General features: G+C 39.9%; 1 protein-coding gene across 3 annotated transcripts in view; it reads right to left on the bottom strand.

The window, feature by feature from the left end:
• Positions 1 to 1,158: 1,158 nt before the first annotated feature.
• rnls (renalase, FAD-dependent amine oxidase) overlaps positions 1,159 to 26,537 on the bottom strand; it is a 29,011-nt gene continuing 3,632 nt past the window's right edge. The window contains exons 6-8 of one of the 3 annotated variants that reach the window (XM_046853298.1): positions 9,651 to 9,824; positions 5,786 to 5,961; positions 1,159 to 1,700 (exon numbers count right to left, since the gene is read on the bottom strand). In XM_046853298.1, the coding sequence (XP_046709254.1) occupies positions 1,548 to 1,700; positions 5,786 to 5,961; positions 9,651 to 9,824 (503 nt within the window). In that variant the 3' untranslated portion in view covers positions 1,159 to 1,547. Of the gene's footprint in view, positions 1,701 to 5,188; positions 5,496 to 5,785; positions 5,962 to 9,650; positions 9,825 to 26,537 lie in introns of those variants that run through there. The other 2 variants (XM_046853299.1, XM_046853300.1) reach the window with 2 other exon arrangements.

Raw genomic sequence — 26,537 nt, 5'->3', positions numbered from 1 at the left:
TGGTTAGGCATTGTTTCATAAAAACCCCAATTTATTATAACCGCACTGGGAACACACTCTTGCATATTCTTTATGTGATCTTCATAGTAGACCTCAATCAAATAGATGCTTTGAAATCTGAAACAAAATTTTTACCAAAGGTGATGTTTCGAAAAAGCATCCAGTCTATTTGATGGATTCAATGTGATGTTCGCTCTACCATTTAACAATGTTGTCCGTTCTGTATTACTCGGCCCAGATGCTTCTTTGCAAAAAGGAGGTCCGTCCTTTAGTAATTACGCGGTGCATACATGATCGAAGGCATTCAGGTATCGGATATATAGAAACATGAACGTAAGCAAGCCAGTTTTCAGTTGATATTTTAGAGAGGTTATGGAAGGGGAAAGCTGGTACAAGTGTTGCAGATTCAACATAGCATATTGTCTAGTTTCCAAAAATGAACATTTACTCGTAAACCAACCAAGCAGTTGCACTAAACAAAATCGATGTACCAGTTCAGGTGTAAAGTTACTTCATTTATATATCTATACTATTCCTTTCTGTTTCATGGTGCTACATCATATCATCACACTATGTGTGCACTTTCAGGAAATACCTCTGGTCAGTGGTCAGGATAGCTTTGGAAGTATTGTTTGGAACAATTACAGTGACAAACACCTGCACTGTGCTGTATTCCTTCACACAATGCCTCCCTAAGCATTCAAAAGTATACATTTCTGCTGAAGTAATATACACAGCTCCAACTTCCCCAAAGTGGTGATGCGGAAGAACCAACCGAAGAGTAGGATGTGAAAGTAATACAATCCTGTGTCTGACATATTAGAATAGAGTTGAGGGGGTGGGAAAGAGAGTGAACAAGAGACAGACAGAATGCATGGGGTGGGTAGACCCAGCTGTGCACTGTATATGAGGCCCACCAAACCATAATTATGACTGGATTAAGAGAGGCTCTTTCACCATCCTTCCTGCCAAATATTTTGTCCCAGATTAAGGCCCAGCTGCAGCACCTCTAAACAGTGCATGTCGGTTAATAGCTGCTCAGCAGCCTGGCAGAGTGTCTCCCCAAAACACACATTCATACTCACCATGAGTCTGCTTTGCACAAATGATCTCTCAAGCTTTTTTTACAATGAAAAACAACAACAATACACAACATACTCAGATCAGGTGTTTTTTATTTTTGAAATAACTTTTTTATTGCTTTCTTACATCTCAAACCAACATTCAGCAACAGGAAGACAAGATCATTCAAAATTTGCCATTTAAATGATAGGAAATGTGTGAAAGCCTGTTTGTGCTCAACAATATTATCGTTATATAAAATCCACATTAAGTATTTTTGCAACCCATACCTCACAGTTTATTCAGGCTTCTTCTAATTCTTTGAATTTCAAGCAGTAACGTAATTGGTTTTTCTGCCCAACAGTATCGCTGTTCTTCATACAGTACATGCGTAGGTGGTGGTGTGTCTGAATCATCACTGGTAAACCCGTTCCAGTTCCTCGGCCCCCAAAAATACAGCATTCCCTCCCAACGCTCGCCCGCTTTTAGAGAGAGGACTTCAGAACCTCGAAGAGCTTCAGGGCTGACTCGACGCAGCCATCGAAATTGGAGTGTGTGAAGCCGTCGCCCCCGCACACCAGCAGAGGCTTGGCGAGCAGTGTCATCTGCCCAGGGCAGTCAGTCACTGATCTTGTCACCTAACGACACAATTGAGCGTACGCTGCATTAGTGCTGCACTAACGATCCGGCTTCCAATAGCTGATGCAACCTCCATGTTGTGCTGCTATCGAGTGGGATGGTACACTACTGTCCCAGATGCACTGTGCCTACATACAGCCCTGAACGCCAGGCTTTATAAAGCTGACTCATATTTGACTGTGTGTTTGTGTGGCTTCTTACAATGATACAGTAGATACAATCAGGGTTGAAATTCACAAACTGTTGAAATATGACAATAAGGGTATAAATGAAAAAGAAGATGGAAAAGAAAGATGGTATTCTGGACTGTTGAAAAAGTCATTCATATGTAAAACATACAGAACAGTAAATGAAAAGTAGCAGATGCCTAATTACTTGTATAAGTCTAACCCATATGAATACCATAAAACCACAGAAGTGAGATTACCACAGAAGTGAGAAATCACAGTTTCAGCATGTCTAAGTGTAGGCTGGGTCTGGCTCAGCATGGCAGGAGCTGTTAACTAAGTTTTGCATTGGCTCAAGACCTGGCTGATGTGTACATTTACCCAACAAACAGAGACAGTAGTCTTCTAAACTACAAGATAATGTGTCAATAAGTTATAAAAAATTCCAGGATAGAAAAGAAAAAATTTTCACCTTCCTAGTTTAAGAAGTTTGACAACTATGCTGTTGGAGTCTTTAATGCTATCTAAGGTATCTGAATCTATTATTCATTCATATTCAGCAACCAATTAATCTGTGTCAGAGTTGGAGTTCATCTGGAGCCTATCCCAGGAACACTGGGTAAGCACTGTAAATGCTTACACACACACACACACACACACACACACACACACACACACACACACACACACACACATACACACACATACACACACACATACATACACACACACACACACATTCACGCTTAGGTGCAATTTACAGTAACCAATCAGTCTATTGTCATATTTGTGGGCAGTGAGAGGAAACTAAAGAACATAAAAGAAACCCAGACAAACTCTGGAAAACCATGCACAGAAACCCAAACTGAGTCAGGTACCTTGAGACTATGAGGCAGCAATGCTACCCACTGCATCATGATGTCAATATTTTAATCAGAATAAGAAATGAATAAAACATATTGTGTTGAATTATCAAAATCTAAGAACATAAATTAATATCTAGAAACTCAAATGTTGGTATGCTGGGAGAATTCTGTCAATACAACAGTAAAGTATGTATATAGGGAAAGCTAAGCTTGCCTTTTGGGCACAGAGTTTTGTGCCAGATGTGATATAACACTGCCAAACCACCCGTAGAAATCTAGGAAACGCTCCCAATTTCTCCCTATAAAACACAATCCACCCACTTGCGGATGACTCTTTACAGTGAATGACCTGCCGCCCTCTCTGTTCTACCTCGTTACATATTTGAAGCAGGCACTTCAATAGCTGCTGTTATGTTATGGGTGCTCTGGGTGGAGGTGGGGTGGGCGCTAGTTGTTCAAAAACATCTTCTAAATCAATTTAAAAAAAAACAACACCAAAGCAAATATGACTTGATTCAATAAAAGCTAGAATGAAAAGTGCTTTTTCTTCTAGGAAAGTTTTAAATAGTTAAATAATATGGTAAAATAAAAAATGATAAAAAAAAAAAAGGTAAATAAATCATTGTTAATGAGAGCTGGGAGTAAGCACATTCCTCTTTAGTGTATGGCCCATTGCTGAAGCTTCTGTTGGCCCCAGAACTGCTGATAAACATCGAGGTGCAGTGCACTAAAGCCAAGGAAATAGTATCCATTTCCTGGGGCTTTTAATAGGCATCTACAGACGACATGCTATTATCACTGCCTCCAAAAAAGAAGGTTTTTTCTGCCCCCCTCCCTCCCTCTTGTAGCTTTAAACGGTAATCTGTATGTAAATCAAATGATGAATGTTCTGGCTGAAACTTGGCCAAGAACAAATTGTTTGGTTTACTCAAGGAGTAAGTTGATATTAGCAGGGTTGACCTCCTCCACCTCCTCAAATGGATTTCGCTACGTTCGTCGCCAGTATTCAGCAGAAGAGAGACAGATATTCAGAAATAGCTGGCTTCACGACAACTTGAAAACAAGCTAGATCAATTTCATAGTACAAACTATTTAGAAAACAAAACAAAATGGGAAAAAAAAAAAAGCCACTAATGCGGTTTGTGTAAAAGGAAACACTGTTTGTTCTGAGACAGGCTTGAACTTTATCTGAAATGCTGGCGATAAAAAAAAAAAAAAAAAATGCTATAATCTATTAAGCATGAAATACGCAGCTTTCATAATCCACTATACAAGAAGATTCCTTTGAACATGAGCAGCGAGTACATGTGAATCACGCTCTGTCACATAGAGGCCGTGTATACATGTGACAGCATGGAGCAAGTCGCTGCGCTTGTGACATTTCCTAAACAAGTCACACTTTTGAATTGCTGTTATGTAATTTTTCTCCATTCACTTCTCCGTACACGTCTCTCTGACAGCAGGCAACAGCTGAAAGAAAATTCTGACATTCTGTTCCCTGCAGGAAGGACTGCAGAAGGGACTGAATTACCATTTTCTGAAAAGCAATTAAGAGATTTTTTTCCAGCCATTAAAACCTCTAGGCAGTAGACAACTCCTTTGACACATTCATACAGAGAGAGTGTGTGTGTGTGTCCAAAAGTGTGTGTGCAGCCCAGACAGGCCTTGGCCCATTCTCTGGCCCACAGTAAAATGTGGGCTCCCACACAGATGTTCCATGTCCTCTGACCTTAAGCAGAGGCCCAGTGCTATGTGTGTCGCAGAGGAGCCCGGCATGGGGGTGGAGAGAGCGAAAGAGAGAGCACAAGAGAGAGAGAGAGAGAGAAAGAGCGAGAGCATGCAGAAGTGTGTGAGAAAGGGCGCACAGTGAACTACTGTAAGTGTATGTGCGTGTGAGCCAACTGTGTGGGGGTGAGCATGTATTTGTGTATGTGTATGTGTGTGTGTCAGTAAGAACACAACTTTGCTGTATGTCTCTCCGAGAAAACATCTCTGTGCATCATTAAAGTATAATATCATGCATTTTTACTCTGGCCCTCAAATAAAAGAACTTGTTTGAGCGTTTCCTTTGACCAGCTCCTCACTACTCTGCCCTATAGCCCTCCATTATGCTGCATTACACGATTAAATATGAATGCCATTCGTTGTATAGCAGAGCAGCTTTTCATTAGCTGCACTTAAGCGTGTTTGCAGAGGGAACTACATGCTACGGCTTCCATCTTTCTTCCTTCTTGTTGAATGTGATCACAAAGCTCCTAAAGGATTTCTCTAAAGAAAAAACAAAACAAACTTCCTTCTTTTAAGAACGCATGAAAAGTGAACGGGTACATGGAACAAAACAATGTGCCAAAAAAAAAGAAGAAAAAAAAAGAAGTGACAGGATATACAACTACACACCACACATACTAGCCATACAACCAAAAATCAGATTTTGAAACAAAAGATGACCACACCTTGTATTATTACTTCTTCAATTAGTCATATGCATTACATGTAAACAATTTGAGGTCATTTTTGCACTTTTTTTCTCCATACATAAAATAAATTTGCTTTGAGACTTTGGTATGTTTGGTCAAGTGCAAAAGTCGTATTTTATCCTGGCTATGATCCAGGGAAATGATCTCTGGTCCACAGAAAAAGTGCGCTCTGGGGTTCGGTTCAAGTGCAGTCACCATGTGTGGAAGTCATCTGTTCCCAGGGCCAGGCATCTAATAACATGATTGGCTAAACTTGCCTTTTTACCTCCAACTACAACTGAAAACTATTAGAGTAAATTAAAATAAACATTATTCATACTATTGAAATAAACAGGAATAAAGGATTGTATCTATTAGTGAAGGACATATAATATTTCACATTGGAAATAAAATGAAACATAAAGTACGTAAAGCCCTCAACCAAATGAGCCAAAAATCTACTCAGCATTTGGGCCAAGTAAAAAAAATAAAAAAAATAAATACACTATCAATAATAAATTACCATATTGTTAAAGGCAAACCAAATGCTTACATTTAAACAGACGAGGGATCACTAGCAGACTCTGCTTCTCACCTGAGAGTATCTCCATTTCTGGCACTTGATAGTCTCAGGTTCAGGAAGGCCTGGCAACACATTGTGTAGCTCCTGCAGGATTATGGTCTGAACCTTCTCTGTTGCCTCCTCCAAGTGCTCCATGCCAAAGGAGAAGGTGGTGTGCACCACCACAGAGGGGCCAAACTCTTCTGACACTGAACACACACAGAACAATCAAACACAGCATGCATTTTTGGGCCCTTTTTTTTTAAAGGCATATACAGTGCAAATAAAGAATAGGCACAATTAAGTAAGCTTCTCAGGTTTTAAAAACAAGAACAAGTGAGTAGAGGAAAGAAGAAAAGTTCACACTTTTACAGAAGGTTTAGGTTTACAGAAGATAAAAACACCAATGCAAGCTCATGGTGAATAAGTTTGACATGGCTAAGCAAAGAGTAGAAAGATGAGCTGAAAGCTGGCACAATTCCTTTTCCTGAGTAACAAGAAAAAAACTCTCATAGACCTTGAAGTTTTAATGGCGAAATATGAAAACAGAATGAATAGATGACCCAGTGCATTTAACAAGCGGCACCTTTTTTGACAAACAACACGCCTGATATTTGTTAGACAAATATTCTAGTAAAGCAGAGCAGAGCAGATCAGTGCAAGTGTGGTGTTTAATAGCTGCTCAAGATAGCGAACGGGCCATAATACACAGTGATAAAAACCATGGGCATCTGAAAAACCACATGAGCTAATCCTTTACAGAAGCAGGCCCTCAGCACAGCGATGACCCGTGCCTTTTGGCCAGTCCTGATTTATTAGTCCATTACAGCTTGCAGTCATGTCTTTAATGACACCGTTTTAAAATGCACATATAACCTGATTTGGAGGGGAATAAAGCTTTATTGTGCTCAATAAACACACCGCATGTTTAAGCAGCTGGAGATGCTGTGTCCTAGTCAGCGCTCTGAAGCGGGACGGGTGATGCTATAACCTACCCTTGATGGCTACCTGGGGAACAAGGGATGCCACTAAATACGAACAAAGTGGCTGAGTGTATTGAAACACTGAAACTGTGCTGGCAATCACAGATGTTCGATTCACTGACTTTATAGTGATCCATGACAAAGTGTTTTTCACTTTAAGCCAGCAGTTCAGTAATATCGATGCTGTAAAAATCAGATCTGCCCTGTAAAATATGTGTGTACAATGACCAAAAAAAAAAAAAAGGGGAGCTCAGAGAAATTGGCACAGGAAAGCAGCGTCTTGGTTCCGATGATTGTGCAGGAAACTTCTACATGAGTTGCAGTACATCCATGTAGTTAGAGTCATAGAGGCGAAAGAGGAAGTGACTTTCATCCGTTGTACACCAGTCAGTTATTCGTTATTCTAATCTGCTGTCAAACTTAATCACAGTTGTATTTGAGCTAAATCTATTATGTCCTCTCTGCATTAAAGCTTTGACATGCTGGATAAAACTTGCTACTTCAGCAAAACAGTGACTTCTAGTGAACAGGATTTAGCACAAAGGCGTTCGAGCCAAGATCGGGCACAAAAGGACTGAATCACTGACCATTTCAGTAGGCTTATCACCAGGTTTAGTGTGCACACTTATCAGTATGACGGCAATTGCCTCTAGCTTTCTGAATAAGAGAATTAATGTCACCACATTGCAGTTGCAACATGGAGGGGAGAGTCGCTCGCTTAGGAACTTCGTGTCAAACAACTCAGGCTCATGGCACAAAGCCAATTATAGAGAAGTGGAAAAGAGGGGGAGAGTGAATGAAAGACAGAGGGGCAGAAGGAAAAGTTAGGGAGTGTATGTGCGTGTGTGTGTGTATGTGTGTGTGTGTGTGTGTGTGAGAAAGAGAGAGAGCGAGAGAGAGAGGGAGAGAAAGCAGGGTCATGGTGCGTGGGCTGAAGGCTGGCACTATGCCTGCTGTTTGAGTCACTTATTTGTTGGAGTGGGCAGCACAGGTCACAAAGTTTACAGGGTGAGGAGAAAGCAGGCATCGCCTGGCAGAAAATATCTTGCCCTGTAATAATAAATTGTTCCGTATGCTTTTTAATGACCACAAAGTAATGGACTAGGAACATATTTTAAACGTTTGGCCCAGTAAAGAATACCAGGAATGTGTATGAAAATTCTAACTGAAGTGGCTCCACGTTGTCCTGTTCTCTCCAGTGCCTAGCTTGATCCTAGCTCAAATTTTACAGTTTTACACAACTAGCGTTCAGTCATGATTTGCGTTGTCATGATTCAGTGACTCATTGAAATGGTCATAAGAAGATATTATAAGTTCTGTTTATTACCATCATACGTACGTTAGACAGCCATTAATCAGCCATTAAAGACGTTAAATGCCTCTGTAATAAAAATGTGCATTTCAGAGCTCTAAACATGCCCTTTAGTCTTATGGACATAAAATCCTGTTTCTGGCTAAATATCATAATTAATGATTTTGTGCAAATCCTCATGATTATCTAAATACATAATCTCTAGAATGTAAACATTTCTATTAGTGTTAATGGGGGTAGGGTTGTGATGGTTCTCAAACAATACTTTTTTTGTCAGTCAAGCAACACAACCTAAACACAATGTCAAGCTGTGACTTCCTGTTTTAAAGCGAAATATGTTGGGTTTTTGAAACAAACAAGGCCATTTTGTGGGAACTTTAATGACAGATTTCCCAACTGCACATTCCAGCAGATACATTAGTATGGGATCAGATTTGATATAATTTTTAAACCAAAGATATATAATTGTTTGGTTTGAAAACGACAATAGAACTTATATTAACTTGTGTCTGTTTGTGATGTCTTTCTGGCACAACATGAACACACATTCAAAATACCTAGAATCGTCCTAATACATGCCGCTAGTCTGTAATATTTCACAATAGCAGTTGAGCAGCTACTATCCTACAGATACTTGTATGAGATCAGCATCAGGTTTTACAAACACTCAGTGATATCAGGTATCATATATGGAACATATTTGGGACAAATCGCACATTGGATATTTTCTGAGTAACATCCCACTGCTAGATTTAGAGCAGCTAAATCCTACAGGGTTTTATTACATCAGCTGTATTTTAGTTTTTACGTGGCAGCAATTTCAGACATTTTAAAACTAAAAGATTCAACTCTATGAACTCCTACCCAGATATACTTACTGCAGCAATGAGGTAAATACATTACAGTGATAAAAGTGGAGATTAAAGTACAGTATAGAAGTGTGGTGGCAAAGGAGAATTGCAGGGAGGTGTCCAGGCTAAAAGAACACTCAGCCCAATACAAAATTTTACAGACTAACTAATTATGATGTTGCCTTCAAAACCGTGCAGTGAATAAGAGGTGACAGGTGTGACAGTCCTTCTGATGAGGTGAACTGTCTGGCAGTCCTATGCACAAATACACTAATAACACACAATTTCTCTATAACATTCATATACACATTCTTAGTTTTTTTTCATGTATATCATGAATTTAAATGATTACTTAGCAGCAGTGCGAGTTTGTTTATATCCTAAAATAATGCTAATAAAGCTTAATGAGGGCTCCATTTTATTTATTGCATATTCAAATATTGTGCTTCTATGGTTCTTGCACATCCACATACCTGAGAGAAACAGAGTTCATAAGAAGAAACAGAGCCCCTCAATTAGACAAACATGGTCATGTGAAACATGCATGAAACATTTTCAATTATGAAAAACCAAGAGGATGAGGATTAGAAAAAAAATCCTAGAGAACAGGACAGAGAGGGCAAGACAAGGAAAGAGTGCACAAATTTCTGTAAAATTTTCAGAAACAGAAAGAGAATTAAAATGTGTTAAAGTGTGACACAGAGAAACAGAGAGAGAGAGAGAGGGAGAGAGGGGGGAACTGAGGCACTGACCTAAATTGCGCTTTTTATCATCTGTAGCGATGTAGCGAATGCAGGGATTATTGGAGACATACTTGGCCACCCAGGGGACGCTGATCTGCACGCCGGCTTTGTAGAAAAGCCCCAAGGCATAGCGAGAGGAATAGCTGACATCCTCTAGTTTCTGCCTCTCACTCTCACTCAGTACTATATGTTCAGACAGACAGAAAGACAAAGAAACAGACAGAAAGACAGCACAAGATCAAGACATATGCCAGCCTTTTGCATCACATAGTTTCTCCACTTATCCTGTCAGACAGCTCTGTGTGTGTGTGTGTGTGTGTGTGTGTGTGTGTTTGAAGAGCCTCCAGGCCTTGACCAACCAAATAAGAGAAACTGTATGAGTTCTCACTAAGTTAAGTCTGAAATGTGTTGCAAGTACCTTTACTCAGAAATCAATATTACAGTGCCACCGGGGAACTAATTAAATTTTAAGTACTATATAGCTATAGACTGCAGGTGTACTTGGCCATTTGAGGCTCTGACCGATAAGCTTTAGTACAAAGAAGATTTCATTCAGTGTGCTGCATGCGAATCTGAAAACACTAAGGTTTATCTTTTGGATGTTTGTTCTCTGTGCTTCTTGTTTTTTTTTTTCTTTTTCAAAAAAGCCCATCCTTGTTTCCGGTCAGGAACATCTGTTGTTTATTGGTCCGAGCAACTCTTGCTTGGCCCAGCTTTAGTCATCTACCCACGGTTTGAGTGTGCAAGGTTAGAGGTCACTTCTGGAGCAGGGGATACTCAAACTCATATGCTCCCCTCCCACCAATGGCAATGTAAAAAAAAAAAATTGCTGAAAGTGAACAAAAGCGCCTTAGGAAGATTTATTAACCAAAGCACATCCTCCGCTCATGCCGACTTGCAGATGTTTCACAATCTTGCTAAAAATAGTGAAACACAGTCCAAACATATCATGAAGCTTACAAACATGTGTGAATGTTCAAAAGAAATAAAAGATTCCACTGCTGTCTCTACAATGAATCAATGAGCATATGACATTTTTTCTATGCTGTGGCTGAGTGGTTATGGACAACAAAAGGAAAATAGCAGGAAAGCTTCTTTCATATCTCCATTACAGGAATCCAGATGACACTGAAAACACTTTCCTTAAATGTTCATTTCATTACGGTGTGACCACAGAAGAAAATGATGGGCAAAATTGACAGGTCACATGACTGTCCCTGGACCTTCTAGGATTTTCTTTGTCATTGCCTCACATCTGCGGTGAATTGAGAGCATGTAAATGTGCCCCTTGGTAGAGAGAAATCTTGTGCTGTGTCTGAGCGTGGGGAGTTTGGAAACAATGCAAACCCCGAGGGCAGAATTCAATGCTTTTTTTCTTCTTCTCTTGTGGTGAAGGAATCTGGTTACAGAACATGTCATTTTTCACAAATGGCACAAAACACAGGACCCAATGAAACGAATACATCCATGTACTTCTTACTATGATGAGTGGTTAAGCGTCAAGGCTACACACTGACTGGGTGTTTTAAAAGAATCCATTCAGCATAACTAATGCCTATAACGCTAAATAAAAGGCTCTACAAATGATTATTTTTGCTGTGATATGTCTAAGCTCATAGAGACAGCCAAATCTTGTAGAACTGTGGCAGCTCCTTTTCATGTTGCTAACCTGAATTGGTCATGCAGGTTTCTTCTTTTCAACCTCGGGCATAAGCTCAGGATTGGACTACTGCAACACACTCCTGGCATTTATTCCCTTGCATGCCATCCAGTGACCCACAGCTGCTTGACTTGTTTTTAATCTGCCAAAGTTCTTTCATACTTCTCCAGCCATCTTCCACTGCTGCATGGACAAGCCCCTGCCTACCTGAAGGCCCTTATTAAACCTCTGTAGCGCACTCACTATAAGCCGGTAGCCTGGCTAGTTTTGACTCACCAACCCTCAAGATACAAGGAATACATTCATCATGACTCTTCTCTGTCCTGGCACCCAGGTGGTGGAATGAACTTCCTCTGGCTGTCTGAACAGCTGGGTCACTGCCTGTCATCAAACGAGGACTGAAGATGTCTTTTCCAAGAGCTTAAATTAGCAATGATTTAAAAAAAACAAAACAAAACAAACCTTGGCTTGTGTGTTTCTATTGCTGTATAACAGGGTTTTACCTTGACACTATTCTCAGAGCATGAGCTGTTTGTACTAGTGAGAAGGTACGTAAAAAGCACTTCTGTAAGTCACTCCGGATAAGGGGAGAAATGCTGTAAATGTAAATTTAAATGCAAATATAACGTTTGAAATTGGAACAACCTTTCAGTCAAGTCACATCCAAAACTGCATGAAAGAGCACGTAAATGAACTGATGCAGTTGAAATGAAGGAAGATGTCACTGTAAAAATGTTAGATTTTTTCATATTTAACATTTAGAATGACACATTTAGAAACTTTGGCCATAAAAAAGAAATATTCTATATAGCTACCGAGAAATTTAAACACTTCATTTAGTTATAACACAAGATTTGTTCCATTTGACAAATTGATTAAAACGGACCATCCAATTATTCATCACGTGTCAGTCAGAAACTCTGGCATGAGAAAAGCCTTTTGACTTGACTTGAGAGAATGGTGTCCAATAGCAGACTCATGCTGTGCATCTTCTGGATTGCATTTCAACCACATGTTTAATACCATACTGACTCGAATGCAAACACAAACCAAAACTGTCAGTTCTTGTCAGTCAAATCAAGACTTCTATATTTTACATTTACATTCTCAGCACATCCAGATGCCTGTATCTATAGCAGAGTGCTTTGTAGTCTCCAAATTCTGGTGACTTTTATTCAATAGGCCAGGCCCTAATAATGCCAACAAGCTTCTCTTCTGCCTTCATCAATACTTATTTTCATATGTTTATTACATAACCAGCTGTTTCCGCTGTCATGTCACTATTGAACAAAAGCTGCTGGTTGATTTTTAACTCGGCTCTCTGATGTGTGTTTGTGCTTCTTTTGAACTGGTTAACATTAATAAAAGAGACAGTTAGCTCAGGAGTAGTGCACAAAGACTAAAAAGGTTTTACCCAGCACAGTTCCATAGAGATCAAAACCCCAGCTAAAGAGTTCTCAATTCAGCACTCCCTCGGGATGGTAGAAGAAATGGTGTTCCAGCAGTTTGTTGTAGGTGGACCTGAAGGAATGGTTTGCATTTTTCCAGATGGATTTTCAATTGCCTTCATCTGGAAGAATATTTAGCTCTGCTGCCCTGTTCCTTACACAGCTGTTTAACAGGTGGAGAGCAACGTTTACCACTGAGTAGAACTCTTTTTCTATTCAACGCTCAAGTCTACGCCTCAGATAAATGACGCAGTAGTGTTTTATATGTTTGGGAGTCCAGGGGAAAATGCATTAAGTATTGTTATGCAAGTTACTCATTTCCAACACAGGGTAAGAAAATATTTCAAATGTGTGTCCAAATTGTCACAAAGCTAGTCAAGTGGTTAGGACACGACAGGCTTGTTGAAAAACATTGTAATTCTGTGGGGCTGAAGTCTCAGAAAAGCCGTGATGACACACCGTTCGCGGGGCATTCTTCCAAATTTACGTGTATAAAAAACTCAGATTCATAGGGGGCCTCTCTTGAACTTTGAATGAGAGAAAATAAGCAGCGTGTATATTCTCAAGAGCATTCGCATCATGAGGTGCAGAAACTTTGCTCTCACACCTTATATCTTCTTCCTCTTTGCACACTCGTCACGACAGAACTCTCAGGACCCTTGGAGCCTGCTCTGGGTCTGCCTGAACTGTATAAAATCGCCTAATAATACACTTCTAAAACCATCTTGGAGATATTCCCCCATCGCTGGCTGATAGTTTACACGTCCTCTCTTACTCGGTCGCGCTCACACACAAGCTAACACGTGCTGCTTATGTGTTCTCCGGCGCCTGACTGTGGCAGTGCTTAATTTCCCCAACTTGCAAAAGTAAACCATCGGTGGACCCTGCAGCAAGAACGTTAGTCCTTCACATGTCCGAGTAGGAGGGTGACTTAATCAGAGGATGTGTGCGTGTGTGTATATGTGTGTTTTGTGTGTGTATGTGTGAGATGACAAGGTTAAAGTTTTCCAGTTTGCAGCTCTGTGGCTAGCTCTCTTTGCCCTGTGCATCTTTGATGTGGGGAATAAGCACTAGACTCGCTTAGGCCCAGCATGCTGACAGAGACTGGCCTGATCAATGCAGCCCATAGCATACACTCAGTCATACACTCCAGCATGGGGGAAGCAGCTGCTCCCTCCCTCCCTCTCTTTCTCACTCTCTCACTCTCTCTCAGTGTTTGTCCCGGAGCCTTTTATACCCCCACAGCCAGAATACTGCATTGCAGGAAAACTGCACTTTTCCTAGTACAGTCAATGACAAAGTGAAGTGCACCGTGCGTGGCAGCGGGCGTGTGGCCGAGCACCGGTGTGTGGAGGGCAGAGCCAAAAGGAAGCCCTAAGGATCAAACACCCATGAACGATTTAATTAATGAGGATAATAGAGACGAAACAGAGAGTATATACGTGTGAGCTTTAAATGCTGAAAAGTGAAGTAAACGTGAAGACATAAGTAAAAAATAAAGCCGTTTTCTTTTCATTTGTGAACCTGTCATTTTCTCCCCCGAGCCAGCAAGCTTTTCACAAGCACTAGTTTGGAGAGTCTCACTGCTCTGACAAGTTAGAGGAAGATGTACCAGATGGTAACAAATGTATCAGAAGAAACCTCAGCTGCACGAGCTGTGATTCAAAAACAAAAGCTAGAAGTCGAATTGAATACAGAAGTTGCGCTTGAACAGCACCCAAACACACGCTCTACTGGTCTCATGTTATAACATGTGCTATGAGGTTTCCTCATAGAGCTTCCTCTCCAAGCACATGTGTTTGTGTGTGTGTGTGCGCTTGTGTATTATTCAGAGGTCAGTAAGGGGAGGTAGAAGATATTATAGTACTGGCTTTGTCCCAGGTAGCTCCATACAACTGAATCTCTCTCTCTCTCTCTCTCTCTCTCTCACACAAACACACAGACACAGAAAAATATGTATACAGAGAGAATTACCCAAAATCTAAGACAATTTTGCTGACAGGACATTTAATTTTTTTTGTCTGGATATCTGTATTTTCTGGACTATGAAATGAAGACATTTATAAAAAAAAATTATTTATTTATTAGAATAATTTATAATAATTATCATCATTTCTTTACAAATGTACAAATTACTAATTTTTCTTAATAATGTAAGCTTCGCAAGGAATCGTGAAGGTACAGTACAGAGACTGTAGAGTTGCATTTTTGCATGCCAGGTTGCTAAGATATGTGAACAGTGTGGTCTCCTCCCATCTGGCAGGGGCACAACTATAAAAATGCAATTGTGAAACATGCTTTGTGGCTCTCTGGCAATCAATGGGGTGCAAAAGAGAAAGAGTAAGAGAAAGAGAAGGAGAGAGAGAGAGAAAGAGAGAGAGAGAGAGAGAGAGAGAGAGAGAGAGAGAGAGAGAGAGAGAGAGAGAGAGAGAGAAGGGAATAATAGCACAAGGGCGTTTTCTCACAAAGTTCATCTTCTGGCTAACTACTAGGAAACCATATTTCCTTAGTTGTTAAATTGTCCACTGAGAGAACACTCGGGATGGGGACCCAGGCCACTGAGTGAACACTGTAGGCTAGGCTTGATGAGCTTGCCTTTCACCAACATAGTGGTAGGTACGTCCCTGAAGCAGATATAAGCATGGTGCATAGTCAGAAATCAAACCATGAACATGCGGTGCTCTACAGTATGGATCACTGCTTGCTGTAGGAGTTGTGTTCGTGTTGTCATGTGGATTTTCAAACATTTCAAAACATTGCAAAAAAACTCAACTATCAACATACTGCAGTATAGCACCAGCATCCACAACAATCAGAAAACAGAACGGCATTCGGATCACCAGTCACAATCCGCACACCTATCTTCAAAAAAATCACAACAAAAATGTGCTCCAAAGTGCTTCAAACATCTTGTACTGAAAGTGCACACTAGTGAAGTAGTTAACGTTTTTGAAGCACTACCCGAAACACAAACGCAAAAGTTTATTTTTGAACGCGGGCGCTTGATTTATGTAGGGTCGGTATTGTTCAAGGAAATATTGTTTTAAGAAAGCACACCAACTCCCATGTATTTTTCATTGTTCCCAGGCCAAGACTGGCCTTTGTCGCTATCCTCGGGGACTCGGTCTACACGGCAGTGCAGCATACTGGAAATCTATTCACAGTACTTGAGAGAACTGCACAAGTTTCACAATTTACGATCGCTCTTAGCCCTTTAAAGGTTGCTTTAATAGTTGCTGGAGAGGTCCTGGAAAGCATCCCGAAAATAAATAAATAAATAAATAAATAAATAAATAAATAAACAATAAATAAATAAATAAATTGTGTCGGAAGTTGTTTTTTGAACTTTTACTGCACTTGCTGAACTGTATCCAGCGATAAGTGAATCTGTTCCTAAAGCCGGGGTGAACTGTTGCAGTGTTTCGAGATTATATCCATCTTTATTCATGGCAAAAGGGGAGGGGATAGTGTTCGGGTGTGAGAGGGCTGTCATTAAGCTAAGATTCCTTACAGACCCTTTTTCAACATCCAGTTGATCAAATCATATTTGACAGTGATGATATATACGTTTGGAACAGAAACCTGATTTACTTTTCCAATTGCACGTTCAGAGTCAGCTCAAGTCACTGGCTGTGTGGCTGATGAGATCCGTTCAGCACAGAGCCAAGCTGCGATTTCAACAGCCAAACCACCTGGAAGAGAAAACACTTTATTTCATGTAGCCATTTAAATGGATGAAGACCAGCACCACAGATGCCTCCAAACTAACCTTTGGCAAGCAGCTGCAAATCCAAAACACTGATAAAACACTACTCCCATTTATTAAATAATGACACACATATAGCAAAAGCTGGGTTTACTTACTGCACATGAAAGAGGTTTAAACTCAGAGCTGATGAGATTTGGGTCTCAAAAACAATTAACTCTTTAGCAGGTCCAGTGAGTCTGGTTAAAACATGAACTTGACTTTTGAATGCAATCGTAACAAAAGCGACACAGGATGAGCAAACGATTGTCGAACGTGATGGCGTATCCTATATAACCGATGCAGTTTATCAGCACACATTAGTTTTTAAGCAGTCACCGTTTTAAAACCATTCAAGTCTCACAGACTAAATGCAGAAGTTCTCTTATAGCCTAAACAATAATAAATACAACTTTGCTTTATTCCTTAATTGCGCATGCACCTATAGGTTTACAGCAATGTTTATTGATCTTTTCATTTCAGGGAATTTTTACTCCGTCCTTCCTCTATCCTGCAAACAGGATGCCTTTGTGTAGGCAGGTATAAGGACCTGGCATGGTTCTGATGTCAGCTAAAATATCTGGATGGGTAAACATGACTACTCACAGGCAGGCTTATTTCAAAGAAAGCTCAAGTTTAATTTAGGACCGAACAGAGACATTTAGGGCAGCAACCTGGGGGCTTCACCACTGACGTCAAGCCACATGCTTTATTTTAAGCAGCTGGTCAAAGGTAAGCTGTTAGATGGGGCCCTGACAAGAGAAACACATCAAAGAGCCATATTACAGAACATCTGTCACCTTTTTAATGAATAAATCAAGAGCCCATTTCATCCAGTTGTGTGGCGTGTTGACAAGTGCTGCAGTGGACATTCAGTGATTGTCTATAGGAAATCAATATGTCCCATTTCTGACTCTGGACTAATTCAGGCAGCAAATGAAATCAGCTCTACTGTGACAACAAGATCAATTGAGTTATCTAATTTACAGTAAATTAATTTAGGGGCATTGCTTTGCAGGCTTGCCACTCCAAGCCAACTAAATCAAGCCAAATATTCATGTAATCACACAGCAGTCTGCAAAGTGAATTAGGCTGTGATGGCGGCCCAAATTTGCTGATGTGTGAGCAGTCAGGCAAGGCACACATTTATAGCGTTGACATTTACCTAGGAAAGGAATGCAGCAAAATGTGTTTCCTCAGACATTTGACTAATTGTTGCAAAGACACACTTTGTTCCTGTATTTGAAAACCAAAGCAATCTCAAGGGAAAGACTTTTTTTTGTAAGATGTCTATTTTTAGGGGTCACCCTTTTATTCTCCTAGTATGCTTAAGTGAAAGAGGGAGTTGCATGCTGAAATGGATTAAAAAGAGAAAATCGACACATGAGTGTAAAAGCCTGCCATTAGTCATAAAAAAATCATTTTGAGAGTGACAGCAGCTCCATCATGCTATCTAAACTTTTCCCTGCCTCTCTGTCAGGAAAAAAAAGGCTTCCTTCATCAGGAAATTAGAAACAGGCTTTTCAGAGGCCCTATTAATTTAGAGTGGGATTCAGTGCTGAATCATCTCCCAGACTAATCCCAATACAGATCAGGATTGTGTCCTGAAGGAAGATGATCAATTCAATGCCTGAGATTCTGATCTGGTAGTCTGATCCCTTTTTACACCAAAATTTCAAGAATAACACTACAAAAGAAGCTTATGACAAACTGCTATACAAACAGACAAATGATAAAAATGTACCACTGATCAAACATTTATGTGATCTACACATTATGGCAAAGGTCTGTGAACACCTGACCTCCAGAACCTCCAATGTTGTGGGAAGATGGAGATGATGTTGTGGAGTGTTAGTAAAGTCAGGTACTGATGTAGGGTGGTGATTCCTGGGGTGTAGGCAGTGTTCCAATTCATCCCAAAGGTGTTCAATAGAGAGGAGGTCAAATCTCTATAGCAGGCCACTCAAGATCTTCCACGCCAACTTGTGTAAACTGTATCTTCATGGAGCTCACTTTGTGCACAGGGGCATTGTCATTTTGGAACAGGTTTGGGACTCCTACTTGAAGTGTAGGGAAATTTTTATTCTATTGCATTTAAAGACATCATATCCAATTGTGTGCCTTTAACTTCGTAGACTTTGTGGTTTGGTGGAAGAAACAAATATGGTTGGAAATGTCAGGTGTCTATATACTTTTGCCTGTATAGTCTCTATCCAAACCTTTAGCATTTAATTAATACCTATATTTTGTTTTATTACTCATAATATCTGTTTAAATCTTTAAAATCACCTTATAGCACCTTCAAGCAATTTTATTTCCCAATTTTATTTCCATGGGCATGATCTTACAAAATACTATTTAAAAAAATTTGGCCAAATTAGAAACAGCAAAAAAAAAAGAACTATGAAATTGAAATAGTACAGCAGTCCTGAAACAGTGGTGCTGTCATCGAAGTTAAATTGTCAGTTACACCGATTCCTGGCTGGCCATTTATACCTGCTACTTCCTGCATGCCTATTGAATGATGTAACTAGTGCTGTAAAAGCAACACTGTGACAAAGCAGAGTTTATGTGTGCTTTTATAAGATCTCATCAGGTGAGCTGTTACTCTTACAGCGTCTGTACAGTAATGTGGTAGCCCTGTTTGCCCACAAATACAAGGTTGGACATGTACATATACATTTTTGGGATTAGATAAATCATCATCGCAGACATTATGTCTTATTATTAGAGTTTGTGCACCAATATAGCTGCAAACTGCCGAGAAAGAAGATAGCTGACTGCATTACTAGTCGTTTTGGTACGAGTGGTAGTTCAGACAGAAATGCTTTGTTGGTGAGAAAGGTCTGAAGAGGTCGATCAGGCTGCTTCGAGCTGACCGGAATTCTACTGTAACTCAAATAAACACTCCGTTCAACTGTGCTAAGAAAAAAAAAGCATCCAGGATCCGCTCCTATTAGCAAAGAACAAAAAGCTGCAGCTAATCATTAGAAGACAGAAAAAAACACAGTGTTTGTTCAGTCATCAACTGTACTGTGCTTTAAATTTGAACTCCGATCTTTAATTGTTTCGGTTTTTGCGATCTATAATCATTTTACTGCTACACGATGTTTTTATTTGTTCTTATATGAATATGCAATTATATACATCCATTCAAAATTTATGAACCATAGCTACAAAAATCTCGACTCTAGTTCCAAGGTCATTAGACTCTTAACTGCACAATACAGTAAAGAATGCATTATAGAGAACACCTCCATTGTTGAGTATACTAAATTGCTGAGACAGAGAGCATCAGTTTAAATCCATGAAGCCAGACAGTGTGTGAGGGTGGGGGGGGGCAAGCCATACATCTCTGTCAGGAGTCAGAAAAAGGATTACATCATGCCAGACTCACAGACTTAAAAGCTAGTGAAGCCAGACAGCCACACACTTGACGGGAAACAAAAAGAGACTCCCTATCTTGGAGGAAGATGATGTAACTCGACACATTAATTGTATTTCAAGGATGGACTGGAGCTCGAGGTAATTGGTTGCAAAACGATACGCTTGGATATTTATGTATGGCGGTGGGGACAGGACGGCTGCACCGGAGTCACGCTCCATCTTCCCATCATACCTGTTATAATATCAGCTGATAAATGATTGCTTTTACATAGCAAGGGGAAAAAAAGCAAGGTACTTATCTCATAGTCGAGCCCCCAAATTTAATAACCCAGCCAGGCAGACTGATTACCACGAAAGAGAGTTGGCCTGACAAAAATAGAGCTTAAATTTCATTAGAAATGAAGAATCATGTTTCTCAATATCAGCAGAGTTTCAAGGCTGGAAAGGGGATGAAGCTTAGTTAAAAAAAATAAAAAAATCCACACAAGCTTAACCGGCACACGGGTAACACTAGAGAGGAAAAACGAAACATCAGCCATTCAAATGTCTGCAAAATGACGTAATCTGAAAAAAAAAAAGGTCTGAATGCTCTGGGAGTTCAGTCCAAGCTCACAGTGCACGAGAAGGCTGGAGCGGTCAGGAAATAAAAGAAAGAGCTTGACAGTAGGAAAGGGTGTGAGCTTGCCATCACTCAGTGGATGAGCGGACACCCGAGGCACGGGTAATGAAGCGGGCTCAGGAGTTCACGGCTACTCATCCTCTGGATGGCTGTATGTGATGAAAGGGGTGTGCTTAACCCCATCCAAGTCATACTTTGAATATGCTTAAAAAGACTGGGAATTGCAGCACAGAACTATTGGATGCGGAAACCGGAATATTAGGAGGTCAACAATGACTTTATGGAAAATGTAAAATTAGTTTGGAGCAGGAAAAAAGATAATAATTTACACAAATGTTGAATTTTTTTTTAAATTTATTTTACAAATCCAAAAAATATAACATTTTTAAAGCCACAAAGGTGAATACTTCTGAACATAGCAAAAAAAAAACCCTCACAAGCTTGTCCTGTTGTTTTTTTTTAGGCACAGCATTAGCTTCCTCTTTTCTGTCTCTACCCACAAAAGCGGAACTAGTTCCTCGTATGCTCAACTGTGCTCGACAAGCTGGAAGTAAATTTCGTTTAGATTAAAATTTTGTCCTGCTAGGCCTTTCACTGCAGCCTGATCACATGTTATTAATAACATCCTCCGATTAAAAACAGACACGCACTATTTCAAGCAAACTGCAAAAAAAATGAACTGAGCAGGTCTACAAAAAAAGTGTCTCTCTCTCTCTCTCTCTCTCTCTCTCTCTCTCACAATATCAATTAAACGTATTTAGGGTATGTGTGCAAATGTTGCCTGACTCAGTTTCCCGAATGGTAAGTGAATTCGAGGAAAAAAAAAGTGGAGTTACCACAAATGAGCCTCTGAGGTCTGAGAACACTCAAATGTTCTTATGTCATTCACATTCACCCAAACTGTGCCAACTCTTGCAAAAGCTGCATTCTGTTCACTTTTGTTCATTTCTGGCAGCTGGAAGAGAATTTCAGTGACAGCATGCATTTAGGCTAACCAAGAAATAAAAGCAGAACTGCGGCAATAAAACGATGAAAAACATCCAAACATTATGGCGAGAGTGATAGAGAGTGTGTGTGTGAGAGAGAGAGAGAGAGAGAGAGAGAGAGAGGGCAGGTTCTGTCCAAAAAAGCAAACAGAATCCATCAGGGATTTGGCTGTAGCTGAATGCATTAAGGTTTTGGCACTGTAATTGCCATGGCTCTGTGTATGAAAAGACACCTCTCCCCTGAGCTCGCGCTCCAGGAACCAAGTCAAACCGCTGACCCAAAATGTTCAGCTGTATATTACGGGGAACAAATAGAGCTGAGTCCTGCGCTGATTTACATCAGGCGTGTCACAGACCGGCAGAGTTCCTCGAGTTCATTCATCTTTTGCGAACGATACACAACCATATTTTCTCTCCCTACACATGGAAATCCAGAGGAAAAGGGGCCAAAGCATTGAAGTATAAATGATATAGAAGCAGCTCTGCAGCAGTCTCAGGCTCGCTGCATGCACAAAACATTCAATAATTTACACGGAGGCCTCTCTCCAAATGTCACCCTGCTCTGTGGCCAAACCGAACGATTTATACAACTTTCACTTTTTAATTAATGTTCACAATTGTACAGAAGAGATGCTGTCAATCTGATGACACTCATATAAAGGTTGGTGGACCTGCTACTTCACAGTCAGCTTTGAAAACAATGCGAATGACTTGTTATTAACTTGAAACCACAAAACGTGAAAAATATATGCAAAAGATTTAAATTAGCTCCTCTCTGAACTTTCATATTTGACAATGAAATAAAGCAACATTAAATGTTTTTTTTATATCAGCAAGGTGTGCAGCAGGGTTTCTGATTTGATCCTGAGCTCATGTTTCTATCCATGTGGAATTTTACATGGGTCCATGAGAGTTTTCTCTTCAGGTTCTCCAGTTTATTCCCTTTGTTATGAAAAAAATATTGGTAGATGACAGACAGTAGATGGACTGGCTGGTCTAAATTTTGCTCAAAAGTGTAAATAAGCTATACATCATTGATCAAAGCAAATAATTAATTGGTAAATGTAGGGTATTACTTCTAATTTTAAGTTTGCACTAATTATCAAATGTATTCTATAAGGAGACTGACGACTAAACAATACTGAACAGGATTATCAATTTGCTTTATAGAAATACCTTGTGCTATATAATTCCAGGATCAATCATTAAAAAAGATGGTTTTCTATTCAACGATCCAGATTTTATAAAAATATTTAAATCCCAGTGGTGCCTCTTATAAATTTGACTTTATTTTCTGAAATAAAACTTATCCGACTGCACTGCGTAGCAAGTTCTGGCAAGGCAAGTCCACTGTTTTATTTCAGGGGAAGATACTTAGAGATGAAAGAAATTATCAAATGTTTTTCTGTATGTTGGCCTGCATACACACACACACACACACACACACACACACACACACACACACACACACACACACAAATATACAACCATTCTTTCTCTACTTCAAATACAGCCCACATATCCTTAGCATAAGTGCAAAGCACCACTGAGAATGACATAACCTTTTCAATCGATTTTACAGACATATTTGCATACTGATTTTTGGAAAGTGAAGAGGGAGCATGGAGAACATACAAACAAAAAGTTTTATAAAAGTTAATGCATAAAGTCAACATTCTTTTGAGACTTTTAAATATTTTGTTGAGTAGGCAGGAAGTGTGAGTCATTTTTTTTGTGTGTGTATATCTTAAATCGGTGTAAATTGTTTCCAGATTGCATCTCTGTGACTTTTCAAACAGGGAGGCTTCACACCTGCCTGCTGCCCCCAACTGTCTGTTGTGTGCCACTGCAAAACTGCGACCGGGTGACATCATTCCTAGCACAATTCACTCCCTGGGAATATCTTCGAGCAGCTTTCTACTGCTCCATTACACACATGAATGTAGGATGTAGCGTGTACGGCTGAAATCAAACATATATCTAAGTATCTATCAAGATCTTCTATCATATTTACATCTGCTTACCCCTGTCACACAACCAGCCTAATAGAACATGTAAATTAGATTATTATACACATTAGAATGACTGGCTGGACACTATAATTAAATGAGGACAAACTGTTTCACATACTGTACTTACACATTCGATAAGGAATGTACAGGAATGACTTCAGGAATTACAGCAAACATCCTAACAACAAAGAGGCACATACCGAGACAGAAATAACCCGTTTCCCCTCCAAGATATGTGTTGAAGGGAACTTATAACAAGTTGATGAATAAACACCAGAGGACAAACAATTTAAGCAATTATCTCTGTAACTTTACAATGTGTCTCTCCACAACAAGCCACAAAAGACTAACTGAAATGACTTCACAACCCCTGCCATAACCATCCTCCATCCAGCATTTCATATCTGTGTGTAATGCACTTAAACTCCGTCACTTAATGTATTGAGACCCCTCACATTTGTCTACATTTTGTAGACAAATGTTGCATGTTGCAGCCTTATGATAAAATGTTTTAAATTGTTTTTTTTTTTTCTTTCAGTCTACACTGCATATCCCATAGTGGCAAAGTGATTGGTCACAGATTTGTGATAATTGTGCAGTTGCAAATTAAATAGTAAAATATCAAATTGACAAAAGGATTTGGATCCCTACCTTAGTATCATCTGAAGTACCTTTGGCAAAAAAGTACAGCCTCAAGTCTTTTTGGTATGATGCAACAAGATTTACACCAGGATTTGGTTTTCTGCAATTATTCACTGCAGATCCTCCAACCTCTATCAGGCACAATATCGACCATTGGAGGACAGCAATTTTCAGATATCTCCAGAGATGTTAGATCACCTGGTGGCACTATTTTGTGTTTTGTGTATCTACACTGTCCTCTTTTGTCTGTTTGCACCAAGTTGAACACGATGCACTTTCCACGTCACAGTCCTGTCTCAGCTCTGATCCTTGGATCCTCGGATCCTTTGGTCTTGTAGCTTGATTTTTGCTCTGATATACATTATCAGCTATTAGAACTTATATTAACAGGTGTGTGCCTGTCTACTTCAATGAATGGAATCTGTCATAATTAGACTCTGGAGAAATGAGATAGACATGATCTGAACACTTGTATCTATGTGACATTTTAGTATGTTTATTTTGAATAAATGTGCATTAAAATGATCTTTATCACTATGGGAAATTTTAGCATGGGGCTGCAACAAAAAATGAGGTGTAAATACTTTTGGACTGCACTCTATACTCACAATTTATTTACTTGTGTCAGTGATTGGTGACACGTAAATGAGTGTTGTTCATTGCACAACACTCAGTTCTGATACTCGTTGATTGAACTCTGTTTTCCATAGTGATCTAACAAATATAAACATATGCTGTGCCATGTCGGTGTACATGTGCGTTTCAAAATCATATATCAGTCCTGTGCACACGTACCATCAAACAACTTTCCAATACAGTTGGACAATTTATGCTGAAGCCTCCATACACATATCCTGTAACAGTAATGACACAGTACTCCATCTCCATCCAGACCACTTTACATGAATTTTTCAGTAGCTACAGCCTAGTCATTTGGGATTGTGTCAACAGTGTCGAAAAGGCAACTGACTCTGGCCTTCTTCTCCTCCCCTTCTCCTCGATAGCAATCCCACCACCATTTTCAGCTGTCTCATTCCATTTTCCATCCACTGTCTAATTTGTGATGCGGCTTTCCCCCCGCCTTATTTTCGCTCTAGATGCAATGACATTCTGCTCGCTCATTCCATTATTCACCGTTTCTCAGAACCACCATGCACCCCAGAGACCCTGGCCTGCCTCCCCTCCCCATTTCCATATTTGGCCTTACGGACTCCGTTTTTACCATTTCAAATAAGCGTGTTGGATTTAGGACTTCATACTGCGAATACCAATTTGGAGGACGATGAGCGGTTTGCAGTGCAGCCGGTACAGCTGGAGACCAATTTAAAGATGCAGCCAGAAAGAGCCAGCGCTCACAGCAGTCCCACTCCAGCCGCTGGGCAATCAGCTGACTGTCAGGAGAGGCAGGAGAATACATCTGAAACTAGAAAGGAGGCTAATGGACACACAGTCTAACTGCCATGTGTGACCATGCCACTCAAAGTGATGGCTTCCAACATTCTTATGGAGATAACATGGGAAAAGTATGTTATTGCTTTGGATGTGGATAGTTCTGAAAACAAAACTCTACATGCATGCATACATACGACCTCCATGAAGATATAGTTTACAAAATTTTGAGTGGAAGCTCGTGGAATGCTGGCAGCACCCCAGGCTCTCACATTACATCAGTGACTTTACTACCAACCTTGTGGGTGATTGAGCACAAATCTATAAAAACTTTAAAATCTAGTAGAAAAGAAGAGCGGAGGTTCTCATAACAGCAAACTAACATAATAAAAGAATAGCACTAACTAGTAATGCCCAGATATAAGTTATGACAATTCCTTAATAGATACATGAGCAATGGCTGATTACAAATACAACTTTGTCATGTGGCACCAACACAAAAACATGCAAATACAGGACAAGTGCTTCTCTAATGTTCACATGGGGAACAAAATATGATGTCAGTGACTTTGACGGTTGCAAGGTTGCTCATGCCAGATGGCATTGTTCAAGAATTTCAGAAAATGCTGATCTCCTGAAATTATTACACACACAAATAAAAAATCACCCAATGAGCAGCATTTTTGCAGGCAGAAACACTTTGTGGATGAGAGGGATCAAAGCAGCATGACCAGGCCGGATCGAGTTGACCGGAATCAAAATAGGGTATAACACAAAGTTATGCTCAGTTAAGTTAAGTTAAAAACTAAAGTTGTAGTGGGCAGAGACTGGACATTTGAAAATTATAAAAATACAAGGGCACCGTTTTTTCAAAAGGGGGGGTTGGCGGGTGGGTTTGCACACATCAAAAGTTTTCTACATGAAATTTTTTGGCTGTTGAGTTCCACTTTTAACTGGGTGCAATTCTTCACATTATCAATACTTTATAATTCATGTAATTTTTCTATC

This window comes from Silurus meridionalis, chromosome 7 (assembly GCF_014805685.1).
Source record: "Silurus meridionalis isolate SWU-2019-XX chromosome 7, ASM1480568v1, whole genome shotgun sequence".
In the NCBI taxonomy this organism is placed as follows: domain Eukaryota; kingdom Metazoa; phylum Chordata; class Actinopteri; order Siluriformes; family Siluridae; genus Silurus; species Silurus meridionalis.
The sequence above is the reverse complement of the archived record's forward strand: the minus strand, read 5'-3'. Positions and strand labels throughout refer to the sequence as shown.